Source organism: Lontra canadensis, unplaced genomic scaffold, assembly GCF_010015895.1.
Source record: "Lontra canadensis isolate GAN:19392208 unplaced genomic scaffold, GSC_riverotter_1.0 scaffold18, whole genome shotgun sequence".
Taxonomy (NCBI): domain Eukaryota; kingdom Metazoa; phylum Chordata; class Mammalia; order Carnivora; family Mustelidae; genus Lontra; species Lontra canadensis.
The window spans coordinates 12,690,075-12,703,697 of NW_022631012.1; the positions used below are offsets into that span (position 1 = coordinate 12,690,075).

Genomic DNA, 13,623 nt, shown 5'->3' on the forward strand with positions numbered 1-13,623 from the left:
TCCTGATGCAAGGGAAACAAAAGCAAAAATAAACAATTGGGACTTCATCAAAATAAAAAATTTCTGTGTAGCGAAGGAAACAGCCAAACTACAAGGCCATGTACTGAATGGGAGAAGATATTTACAAAGGACATATATCTGATAAAGGGTTAGTATCCAAAAGTCTATAAAGAACTCATCAAATGCAACACCCCAAAACCAAATAATCCAGTTAGGAAATGGGCGGAACACATGAATTAGATACTCTTCTAAAGAAGACATACAGATGGCTAACAGACACATGAAAAAATGCTCAACATCACTCATCATCAGGGAAATACAAATCAAAACTACAACGAAATATCACCTCCATTTGTCAGAATGCCTAAATTTAACAACACAAGAAACAATAGGTGTTAGCAAGGATGTGGAATAAAGGCGAATTTATTCCCCTTTACTAACAGCTTACACTGTTGGTGGGAATGCAAACTGGTACAGCCATCTTGGAAAACCGTATGGAGTTTCCTCAAAAAGTTAAAAGTAGAACTACACTATGATCCAGCAGTTGCACTACTAGGTATTTACCCAAGATTACAAAAATACTAATTCAAAGGGATACATGCACCTCAATGTTTATAGCAGCATTATTAACAATAGAAATTATGGAAAGAGCCCAAAAGTCCACTGACTGATGAATGGATAAAGAAATCTTGCCATTTGCAACAACATGGATGGAGCTAGAGTAAGCAAAATAAGTCAGTCAGAGAAAGACAAATACCATATGATCTTACTCATATGTGGAATTTAAGAAATGATCATGGAAGAATAAAGAGAGACAAAACAAGAAACATCTTCTTAACTATAAAGAACAAACTGATGGTTAGAAGAAGGGAGCTGGTGGTGGGGGAGGGTTAAATAGGTGATGGGAATTAAGGAGCACACCTGTTGCGATGAGCACTGGGTGTTGTATGGAAGTGTTGAACCACTAAACTGTACACCTGAAACTCTTATTACACTGTATCTTAACTGGAATTTAAATAACTTTAAAAAAAAGAAATAGAACATCAATAGTAAAAATGTGTTTTGTATGCCCTCGTGAGATTCCATCTTCTCCCCAACCCATCCTTAGGTAACTACAGCTCTGACTTCTGTTGTAATTGTTCCTTTTCCTTTCACTGTATCCTTAAACAAAATATTGCTGGTTTGCCTCTCTAAGAAAAATTTTGTAAGTGGATCATACTGTATGTATTCTCTTGTGAATCATACCATATGTGTTCTTCTGTCACATTTTAAATGTATAACTGATTTATTTCTTTAGGCTGGAAAAAATGAAAAAAGAATACAGAAATCTGAATACATGGATAGAAAAAGCTAACTATTTAGAAGGAGTTCTTAACCCAAAAATGGCCCATAAAGAACTTAAGGTAATTAACATAATACATTCTCTACATATAACTTCTAATACTTTTTATTTGGAAAAGATTGTGATAATTAAAAGCGATAAGATATTGCTTATTCTTGATATATAAAATGCTATTCATGGCTCATGTACTTTACTATTTTGGTAATTGACATTAGATAAATATTGACTAATAATTTGTAAGATTTAATTTTTTAACAGCTTTGTTAAGATGTAATTCACCTATTCAAAGTATACAATTCAGGGGCACCTGGTGGTTCAGTGGGTTAAAGCCTCTGCCTTTAGCTTGGGTCATGATCTCTGGGTCCTGGGATCGAGCCCCGCATCGGGCTCTCTGCTTGGCAGGGAGCTTTCCTCCCCACCCCCTCTGCCTGCCTCTCTGCCTACTTGTGATTTTTGTCTGTCAAATAAATAAGTAAAATCTTTAAAAAAAAAAACCAAAATATACAATTCAGTGGCCCTTACTATATTCATAGAGTTGTATGTCAATTGCTATGATCAGTTTTCAGATATTCTCATTACCCACAAAAGAAACTCCACACCCCTTAACCAAACCTCCCAGACCCCCTGTTCTCTAGACAATAACCAGTCAACTTTCTGTTTCTATAGATTTGCTTATTCTAAACATTTCATTTGAGTGAAATCATATAATATATGGTTCTTTTGTGACTTGCTTCTTTCACTTAGCATAGTGTTTTCAGGGATCATCCCCATTGTACCATGTATCAACACTTTCTTTTTACTGCCAAATAATATTCCACTATATGGATATGTACCACGTTTTGTTTATCCTCATTAGTTGCTGGACATTTGAGTTGTTTGACTTTTTAGCTGTCATGAATAATGCTGCTGTGAACATTCCTGTGCAGGTTTTATGTGAGCATACGTTTGTAATTCTCTTGGGTCTATACTGAGGAGTAGGATTGTTGGATCATATAGTAGTTCCCTCTTTAACTTTTTCAGGAGCTACCAAACTGCTTTCTATAGCGGCTGCACAGTTTTACATCTAACTAGCAATGTATGAAGCTTCCATATCTTCTCCAAAACTTGTTATTTTCCTTTATGTTTGTTTCAGTTATAGAACTCTTAGTGGGTTTGAAGTGTTATCTCATTGTGGTTTTGATTTGCATTTGCCTGATAACCAATAATGTGAACATCTTTTCATGTGCTTACTGACCTTTTGTATATCTTTGGATAAATGTTTATTGAAATCCTCTGTTGATTTTAAATTGTTTTTTTTTTATTGTTCAGTTATAAGAGTTCTTTGTATTTGGAGTACTAGACCTTTATCAGATATAAAAGTATGGTTTAATATTTAGAAATACAGTCTGACCTTTACATTTTGACCTGGCAATAGGGATTCATAGGAGTTTCAGTGAATTAATAAAAATATTACTAAGATCATAGCCTTGAAATGGTAGTCATAGCATACTGATATATTAATGTTTTTCAATGCCTCATTATAGTTTGGCATAGTGGTATTACCTTAGGATAAATTAATCAGCACTTATACAGAATTAGTATTTTAGGGAAAATTTGAAGGGCTCTTCATTCATTAAAGGAACTATAGACTTCTGGTTCTTTTCTTTTTTCTTTCTAATTTTATTTTTTAGATTTTTTAAAATTTTTTTTCAGCATAACAGTATTCCTTGTTTTTGCACCACACCCAGTGCTCCATGCAATCCATGCCCTCTCCAATACCCACTACCTGGTTCCCCCAACTTCCCACCCCCTGCTGCTTCGAACCCCTCAATTTTTTAAATTAACATATAATGTATTATTAGCCCCAGGGGTATAGGTCTGTGAATCGTCAGGCTTACACACTTCACAGCACTCACCATAGCACATACCCTCCCCAATGTCCATAACTCAACCACCCTCTCCCTACCCCCCCTCCCCCTGGCAACCCTCAGTTTCTTTTGTGAGATTAAGAGTTTCTTATGGTTTGTCTCCCTCCCGATCCCATCTTGTTTCATTTTTTCCTCCCCTACTCCTCAAAACCCCCACTCTGCCTCTCAAATTCCTCATATCGGGGAGATCGTATGATAATTGTCTTTCTCTGATTGACTTATTTCGCTCAGCATAACACCCTCTAGTTCCATCCACGTCGTTGCAAATGGCAAGATTCCATTTCTTTTGATGGCTGCATAGTATTCCTCTGTGTGTGTGTGTGTGTGTGTGTGTGTGTGTATACACATACCACATCTTCTTTGTCCATTCATCTGTTGATGGACATCTAGGTTCTTTCCATAGTTTGGCTATTGTGGACAGTGCTGCTATAAACATTCGAGTGCACATGCCCCTTCAGATCACTACATTTGTATCTTTAGGGTAAATACCCAGTAGTGCGATTGCTGGGTCATAAGGTAGCACTATTTTCAACTTCTTGAGGAACCTCCATGCTGTTTTCCAGAATGGCTGCACAAGTTTGCATTCCCACCAACAGTGTGTGTGGGAGGGTTCTCCTTTCTCTGCATCCTTGCCAACATCTGTTGTTTCCTGACTTGTTAATTTTAGCTATTCTGACTGGTGTGAGGTGGTATCTCGTTGTGGTTTTGATTTGTATTTCCCTGATGCCAAGTGATGTGGAGCACTTTTAATGTGTCTTTTGGCCATCTGGATGTCTTCTTGGCAGAAATGTGTGTTCATGTCCTCTGTCCATTTCTTGATTGGATTATTTGTTTTTGGGGTGTTGAGTTTGATAAGTTCTTTATGGATTTTGGATACTAGCCCTTTATCTGATATGTCATTTGCAAATATCTTCTCCCATTCTGTCGGTTGTCTTTTGTTTTTTTTTACTGTTTCCTTTGCTGTGCAAAAGCTTTTGATCTTGATGAAGTCCCAATAGTTCATTTTTGCCCTTGCTTCCCTTGCATTTGGCGATGTTTCTAGAAAGAAGTTGCTGTGGCTGAGGTCAAAGAAGTTGTTGCCTGTGTTCTCCTCAAGATTTTGATGGATTCCTTTCTCACATTGAGGTTCTTCATCCATTTTGAGTCTATTTTCATGTGTGGTGTAAGGAAATTGTCCAGTTTCATTTTTCTGCATGTGGTTGTCCAATTTTCCCAACACCATTTTTTGAAGAGACTGTCTTTTTTCCATTGGACATTCTTTCCTGCTTTGTCAAAGATTAGTTGACTATAGAGTTGAGGGTCTATTTCTGGGCTCTCTATTCCGTTCCACTGATCTATGTGTCTATTTTTGTGCCAGTACCATACTGTCTTGAAGATTACAGCTTTGTAATTGAGCTTGAAGTCTGCAATTGTGATGCCACCACCTTTGGCTTTCTTTTTCAACATTCCTCTAGCTATTGGAGGTCTTTTCTGGTTGCATATAAATTTTAGGATTATTTGTTCCATTTCTTTGAAAAAAAAAGGATGGCATTATGATAGGGATTGCATTAAATGTGTAGATTGCTTTAGGTAGCATAGACATTTTCACAATATTTGTTCTTCCAATCCATGAGCATGGAACATTTTTCTATTTCTTTGTGTCTTCCTCAGTTTCTTTCATGAGTACTTTATAGTTTTCTGAGTACAGATTCTTTGCCTCTTTCATTAGGTTTATTCCTAGGTATCTTTTATGGTTTTGGGTGCAATTGTAAATGGGATCAACTCCTTAATTTCTCTTTCTTCTGTCTTGTTGTTGGTGTATAGAAATTCAACTGATTTCTCTGCATTGATTTTATATCCTGATATTTTACTGAATTCCTGTACAAGTTCTAGCAGATTTGGAGTGGAGTCTTTTGGGTTTTCCACATATAGTATCATATAATCTGCAAAGAGTGAGAGTTTGACTTCTTCTTTGCCGATTTGGATGCCTTTAATTTCTTTTTGTTGTCTGATTGCTGAGGCTAGGATTTCTAGTACTATGTTGAATAGCGGTGGTGATAATGGACATCCCTGCCATGTTCCTGACCTTAGCAGAAAAGCTCTCAGTTTTTCTCCATTGAGGATGATATTTGCTATGGGTTTTTCATAGATGGCTTTGATAATATTGAGGTATGTGCCCTCTGTCCCTACACTTTGAACAGTTTTGATCAGGAAGGGATGCTGTACTTTGTCAAATGCTTTTTCAGCATCCATTGAGAGTATCATATGGTTCTTGTTCTTTCTCTTATTAATATATTGTATCACATTGATTGATTTGGGGATGTTGAACCCACCTTGCAGCCCAGGAATAAATCCCACTTGGTCATGGTCAATAATCCTTTTAATGTACTGTTGGATCCTATTGGCTAGTATTTTGGTGAGAATTTTCACATTTGTGTTCATCAGGGATATTGGTCTGTAATTCTTTTTTTATTTTTATTTTTTTGATGGGGTCTTTGTTTGGTCTTAGGATCAAGGTAATGCTGGCCTCATAAAATGAGTTTGGAAGTTTTCCTTCCATTTCTATTTTTTGGAACAGTTTCAGGAGAATAGGTATTAATTCTTCTCTAAATGTTTGGTAGAATTCCCCTGGGAAGCCGTCTGGCTCTGGGCTCTTGTTTCTTGGGAGATTTTTGATGACTGCTTCAATCTCCTTACTGGTTATGGGTCTGTTCAGGTTTTCTGTTTCTTCCTGGTTCAGTTTTGGTAGTGTATACACCTCTAGGAATGTATCCATTTCTTCCTGATTGTCAAATTTGCTGGCGTAAGTTGCTCATAATATGTTCTTATAATTGTTTGTATTTCTTTGGTGTTAGTTGTGATCTCTCCTCTTTCATTCATGATTTTATTAATTTGGGTCCTTTCTCTTTTCTTTTTGATAAGTCTGGCCAGGGGTTTATCTTATTAATTCTTTCAAAGAACCAGCTCCTAGTTTCATTGATTTGTTCTACTGTTTTGTTTTGTTTTTAATTTCTGCTCTGATCTTTATTTCTCTTCTCCTGCTGGGTTTAGGCTTTCTTTGCTGTCCTTTCTCCAGCTCCTTTAGGTGTAGGGTTAGGTTATGTATTTGAGACCTTTCTTGTTTCTTGAGAAAGGCTTGTATCGCTATATATTTTCCTGTCAGGACTGCCTTTGCTGTGTCCCACAGATTTTGAACAGTTGTGTTTTCATTTTCATTTATTTCTATGAATTTTTTCAATTCTTCTTTAATTTCCTGGTTGACCCTTCATTCTTAAGAAGGATGCTCTTTAGTCTCCATGTATTTGGGTTCTTTCCAAATTTTCTCTGGTGATTGAGTCCTAGCTTCAGAGTATTGTGGTCTGAAAATATGCAGGAATGATCCCAATCTTTTGGTACTGGCTGAGACCTGATTTGTGACCCAGGATGTGATCTATTCTGGAGAATGTTCCATTTGCATTAGAGAAGAATGTGTATTCTGTTGCTTTGGGTTGGAATGTTCTGAATATATCTGTGATGTGCATCTGATCCAGTGTGTCATTTAAGGCCTTTCTTTCCTTGTTGATCTTTTGCTTAGATGATCTGTCCATTTCAGTGAGGGGGGTGTTTAAGTCCCCTGCTATTATTGTATTATTATTGATGTGTTTCTTTGATTTTGTTATTAATTGGTTTATATAGTGGGCTGCTCCCATGTTAGGGGCATAGGTATTTAAAATTGTTAGATCTTCTTGTTGGACAGACCCTTGGAGTATGATATAGTGTCCTTCCTCATCTCTTATTATAGTCTTTGGCTGAAAATCTAATTGATATAAGGATTGCCACCCCAGTTTTCTTTTGATGTCCATTAGCATGGTAAATTGTTTTCCACCCCCTCACTTTAAATCTGGAGTGTCTTTGGGTCTAAAATGAGTTTCTTATAGACAGCACATTGATGGGTTTTTGTTGGTGTTGTTGTTGCTTTTTATCCATTCTGATACCCTGTGTCTTTTGATTGGGGCATTTAGCCCATTTACATTCAGGGTAACTATTGAGAGATATTTAGTGCCATTGTATTGTCTGTAAGGTGACTGTTACTGTATATTGTGTCTGTTCCTTTCTGGTCTGTTCTTTTTAGGCTCTCTCTTTGCTTAGAGGACCCCTTTCGATATTTCATGTATGGCTGGTTTGGTGTTTACAAATTCTTTTCGTTTTTGTTTGTCCTGGAAGCTTTTTATCTCTCCTTCTATTTTCAATGATATCCTAGCTGAATATAGTATTCTTGGCTGCATATTTTTCTCATTTAGTGCTCTGAACATATCATGCCAGTTCTTTCTGGCCTGCCAGGTCTCTGTGTAGGTCTGCTGCCAATCTCATATTTTTACCATTGTATGTTACAGACTTCTTGTCCTGGGCTTCTTTCAGGATTTTCTCTTTGTCACTAAGAGTTGTAAGTTTTACTATTAGATGATAGGATGTGGACCTATTTTTATTGATTTTGATGGGGGTTCTCTGTGCCTCCTGGATTTTGATGCTTGTTCCCTTTGCCATATTAGAGAAATTCGCTACAATAATTCTCTCCAATATACCTTCTGCCCCCCTCTCTCTTTCTTCTTCTTCTGGAATCCCAATTATTCTAATATTGTTTCATGTTATGGTATCACTTATCTCTCAAATTCTCCCCTCATGGTCCAGTAGTTGTAGACTCTCTTTTGCTCAACTTCTTTACTCTCTGTCATTTAGTCTTTTTTTTAATCACTAATTCTCTCTTCTGCTTTATTTATCCTAGCAGTAAGAGCCTCCATTTTTGTATTGCTCCTTATTAATAGCTTTTCTGATTACAGCTTGGTTAGACTCTATTTCTCCAGACAGGGTTTCTCTAATATCTTCCATGCCTTTTTTGAGCCCAGCTAGCACCTTGAGAATAGTCATTCTGAACTCTAGATCTGACATATTACCAATGTCCATATTGATTGGGTCCCTAGCCTTCGGTACTGCCTCTTGTTCTTTTTTTTTGTGGTGAGTTTTTCTGCCTTTTCTGTCATTTTATCCAGATAAGAATATATGAACAAGAGAATAAAATACTAAAAAAGTGGCAAAAACCACAGAAAAATGTATGCTAACCAAATCAGAAGAGACCCCAAATTGTGGGGAGAAGAAAGGGGATAAAAATAAGTTTAAAAAAAATTTTTAAAAAGGTGCACACACCTTTTTTTAAAAATTATATATATATATGTATATATATACATATATATATATAATGAAATATATATTTTAGACTGGTGAATAGAACAGAGCCACCCACTTGGTTTTGGGTGTATTTTGGTCTCTTAGAAGAAACTACCTCCCTGCAATATGTGTGTCCATAGTACTGGGTGTGGTGCATAAACAGTGAATTCTGGAACACTGAAAAGAAATTTAAAAAATAAAGAAAAATTTTTATAAAAGGAAACTACCTCCCAAAATTTTAAAGAAAGAAAAACTTATATATATATATACAAAAATAAGGGTAAACACAATGAAGCGATGGAATAGGACTGTAAATATGACTGTAAAGATGAAAAATTTTTAAAAGAATCCTAAAGGAGGAATTGATAAGTTGTTTGGAAAAAGAAAGAAGAAAAAAAAGGGGGCGTTGGAGTATGTGCTCAGGCTGGAGACTAGAACAAAGCCCTGTGCTAGATTTAGGGTATATTTTAATCTATTGGAAGAAATTGTATCCCAAAATTTTTTCAAAGAAAAAACCCTATATGTATACAAAAAATAAAGTTAGACACAATGAAGGATAAAATATGACTATAATAATGAAGGTTCAAAAAGATTTTTTCTTTAGAAAGGTACTGTTAAAGTAGTTAAAAACACATTAAAAGAGGAAAGAGGAAAAAATTAGAATAAGAAAAAAATAAAATTAAAAAAACTAATTAACTTTGCTAGACTAAAGAATCATGGGGAGAAAGCCATGAATTCCATGCTTTGCTTTCCCCTTCTCTGGAATTCCACTATTCTGCTTGATCAGTGAGCTTAGTCTTAGCTGGATGGTCTTGTTGATCTTCTGGGGGAGGGGCCTGCTGTAGTGATTCTCAAATATCCTTGCCCAAGGTGGAATTGCGCTGCTCTTGCCAGGGGCCAGGCTAAGTAATCTGCTTGGGTTTGCTTTTGGGAGCTTTTGTTCCCTGAATGCTTTCTGTAGAGCTCTGAAGGATGGGAATGAAAATGGGGGCCTCCCCTTCTCCAGCCGGGAGGAGCTGAGAGCTCATGGCCATACTCCTCAGTGCACCATCAGAGGAAACGCTCAATCACTCCTATCTCCCTGGTCTCCAGCTGCGCTCTGAGCTCACCCAGCCTGTGACCAAGCATTTCTGTCTTTGGCACATGGCCCCATTTGGAGTCTCTAAACCCAGCAGATTCCTGCCGCTCTGCTTTTCCAGTGGATGAAGGTGGGTCTCCCTGGATCTGCCACTTGTGGGGTCCCTGCTCAAAGAGCAGTGGCCTGTGCTGTGGATCACAGTTTAAGGTAACCCCGAGCTGAGAGCTCACTCCCCCGCTCTGTCTCTGTAGCTGGTTTTCCTGCTCTGATACCTACAAGCTCTGCTACAATCAGAAACCCCTGATCCTTCTGTGACCCTGCGGGAGCTGAGACCACACTGTCCCTGCAAGGGCTCCACCCCTGCTTAGCCCCTGGAGTGATGTCCCTCAGTGGAGCAGACTTCTAAAAGTTCGGATTTTGTACTCCATTGCTCACCACTTGCTGGGAGCTGGCCCCTCCCCCGCCACGGTCTATCTTCCCGTAGCTTTGGATTCACTTCTCCACACGTCCTACCTTTCAGAAAGTGGTTGATTTTCTGTTTCTAGAATTGCTGCTCTTCTTCTCTTCGATCCCCTGTTGGGTTTGTAGGTGTTTGGAATGGTTTGGTAACAATCTAGATGTCATCTTGGTCTGCTACTCTTGGACATCTTGACTCCGATTTTTGGTTCTTATTAAAAGATCAGTATTTTGTAAGAGTCAGTGATCACTCTACCTTATAATTCCTCTTGGAATTTTTTTAAAGATCCACATCAGTTTGCAACTCATAATGGTTTCCAATAAAAAAGTAATCTGTTTTCTGGGGGTATCCTCTTTTATCTCTTGAAGTTACAATATTATGTCATTTATCTCATAATCTTTTTTTCTGATATATTTGTCACTCAAATACCCTATCAGTTCTTGGATAACTAGCTTCTCCCTGAAACATAACTCCTTGCTAAGGGTATACTTCTCTTTAAAATAGTGCTGTTCGGATGGTTTTCCTCATAAACCCATATTCTTCTGTAAATTCTAAAGAACATAATAAAAGAAGTTATAAAGGCAGATTGGCTCTCTAAACATTTCTCCAATATCTTTCTCTTTTTTTTTTCTTGTTTCTAGGAAACTGATACCGAGCAGTTACTAAAAAGCCTACGTGAAGCAGAGTCTGAAGTTTTTGAAGCATCAGGTTAAGAAACTATTCACATTTGTGTTTATTATTAAGATAATTAAAAAGAGGATAGTTGTATCACAAAAAGAAAATTATTAATTCACTTTAAGAGGATTTCATTTTTTGTTTGAAATAAATATGCTTCTCATAGTTTTAGTATATACTATTTATTTTGTTACACTCCAAAGAAAATACTTTGACCCAATTAGGAGCTGTTTGGTTGTTTTGTTTTGTTTTGTTTTGTTTTTAGGATTTTATTTATATGAGAGAGAGACAGCATGTGTGTGAGCAGGGGGAGGGCAGAGGAAGAGGGAGAGAATCTCAAGCAGACTTTGTGTTAGTTTGGAGCCCAGTGTGGGTGTTGATCTCACAACCCTGAGATCATGACTTGAGCCAAAACCAAGAGTTGGATGCTTAACCAACTAAACCACCCAGGTACCCAAGAATGTTTGTTTTTCTTTTTTAAAATTCTCCTTTCCTCATTTAAGGACAAGAAAAAAGTTAAATCTTAACTATAATCTGTGAACAAGTATTTGTCTTAAACATTAGCTATAGGGCTATTGGTCTCTTTTGAGTAGAGGTGTGGTTGTGTGTGTGTGTATGTGTGTAAGGAAGGACAGAGAGAGGGAGATGGGAAGTTCAATTAGCATTAAATTTGAGAACTCTTTACAAATTATCAGTAAGATAATGGAAGATATTGTTTAGCATCCTTTAAAAAGATCTCAATTAAACATTCATTGAAAGTAAGTTAACATAGTTGCATAGACTATATATGTAAAATCTTGGATTCTGCAGGTGTTAAATAATGGCTTATTGTTGCAAGACTTGTGCCACAAGTTACTTCCCTACTTCCTTACTTCTACTTCCTGGCTACCTCAGCCTTTGATATCTTCATTTCATAACCTCTGAAAATCAGCCAGCCTAGAAGAGCTATGGTGTTTTTAGCCTACTCTTTACCTTGAAACGTTCAATTTTCAGGTGTAGGAGAATCACAATTTCCATCTTCAGTATCACTGTTGAAGATTTGAGGTTAACATGCCTCAGTCACTGTTGGTTGCCAATTTTTTTTTCTTTTTCTTTCTTTTTTTTTTTTTCTTTTTCTTATCTGAAGAGTTTATTTCAAGTCTAGTGACTTCTTTTTTCTGGTATTCCTCTAGCTTCTTATAGCTTCAGCTAACATTTATTGACCACTGTGTTGCAGGCCTTTACCTAGATTTTATAAATCAGTCCTCACAGCAGCCATTTGAGGGTGCTATTATTTCTTTTTAAGATTTTATTTATTCATTTGACAGAGAAAGAGAGAGAGATCACAAGTAGGCAGAGAGAGTTGGGGGGGAAGCAGGCTCCCTGCTGAGCAAAGAGCCCAATGCGGGTTTGATCCCAGGACCTAGATCATGACCTGAGCCAAAAGCAGAGGCTTAACCCCCTGAGCCACCCAGGCATCCCAAGGGTGCTATTATTATTTATCCATGTTTTACAAATTAGAAAGCTGAGGATCAGAAAGATTAAGAAACAAGTCAGAAGTCACATAGCCATCAACTGATAGGGATTAAATTTGAACGTTGTCCATTTGACCAAACAGATTAAGCATTTAGCCATATTGCTGCTCACATCTTACATGTACTTGTATCATACCTGTAAGATAAGCATTATTAATCTTATTTTACATATGAGAAAACCAAGGCTCAGAAAAATGGGCTAAGCTGACTACAGTCACATAGCTAACAATGACCATAATAAATTTTGTGTTATACTAGACTTAATACATTCCTTTGTATCTCAAATTTTTATTGTCTCCTTTAAAGGTTTTCCTTTTCTACTTGCTAAATATATAACCTTTATATTTGTAGGAAAATTTTACAAGAGCTTCAATCAGCCTCTTCCAAATGGCCCTACTTTCTCTGCTTACATGCAACTTTATTCCAGTCTCTTCTTCCAATCCCAATCCTATTACAGACCATCTGGGATTTATTTTATTTCCTCTTAACTTGAAGCAGAATATACTGCATATATGTTTTTATATCTTACATTGATGGATCTGAAATCTTACCACTTAATGCATGTATTCATTTTTATCTCCACACTTTTTCAATTTACAAATCCCCTATCTTCCCAGAGATTCATCAGCCTGTTTTTACTAAATAGTATTTATGTTTGAATAACTGCTTTGATTTAAATGTTCTTTGTTCTTGTGAGAAAAATTAAAATAGCATTAGTGTACATATGTTTAAATGTGTTTGTTTTATAATACAATAATGAAATACTCTATTAATTTATTAACAGATTTCCCTTTTATAATGGAGGAAGCTGAAACTGTTCCAAGTGAGGTGAGGGAACTTGGAAGAGAACTTCTAATAATCACTATTTTATAAGGGGATGTAACATTTATAAAGAAAGAAATATTTATAAATAGGAAAAAAAAGCACCCAGGAAGTTATTCAGGTTTTTATGGTCATTTCTGTTGTGGCACTGTGTCTACAGTTACATTATTTATTTAATTAAGTTACACTCTTAAAAGGGAAATTACAACATAAAATGATAATATTTTAAAATACATACAAAGATAGGGGACAAAAGATGTTGATAAAGAGAAAGTAGGCAACAAGTAAAAGTAAGAGCATGAAATTCTCTACAATGATCTTGGAAGTGGATGCTACAGACGTAACCACATTCTTTACTTTCTCTATGGATTTATAATCTATATTTAAGATAGAAGCAAAAATAGAGTTCACATAATATTTGATTTAATGATATTTTCTTTGTGCTATTTTGCTATTAAAATTTCCCTTATTTTTTAAATTTTTTCCTTATTTTTATTTTTTAAAAAAGATTTATTTCTTTTAGAGTGTGCATATTTGAGTGCTGGAGGAGGACAGAGAGAGAGAGAGAGAGAAAGAGAGAATCAGCTGAGTGCAGAGCTTGACAGGGGGCTCAGTCCCATGACCCTGTGATCATGACCTGAGCTGAA

The 13,623-nt window shown here is 36.5% G+C and overlaps 1 protein-coding gene across 1 annotated transcript in view; it reads left to right on the forward strand.

The window, feature by feature from the left end:
- Positions 1 to 13,623, forward strand: part of C2CD6 (C2 calcium dependent domain containing 6) — a 143,157-nt gene that overhangs the window by 69,362 nt on the left and 60,172 nt on the right. The window contains exons 10-12 of the mRNA XM_032860072.1: positions 1,298 to 1,403; positions 10,607 to 10,673; positions 12,939 to 12,982. Coding sequence (XP_032715963.1) covers positions 1,298 to 1,403; positions 10,607 to 10,673; positions 12,939 to 12,982 — 217 coding nt within the window. The remainder of the gene's footprint in view (positions 1 to 1,297; positions 1,404 to 10,606; positions 10,674 to 12,938; positions 12,983 to 13,623) is intronic.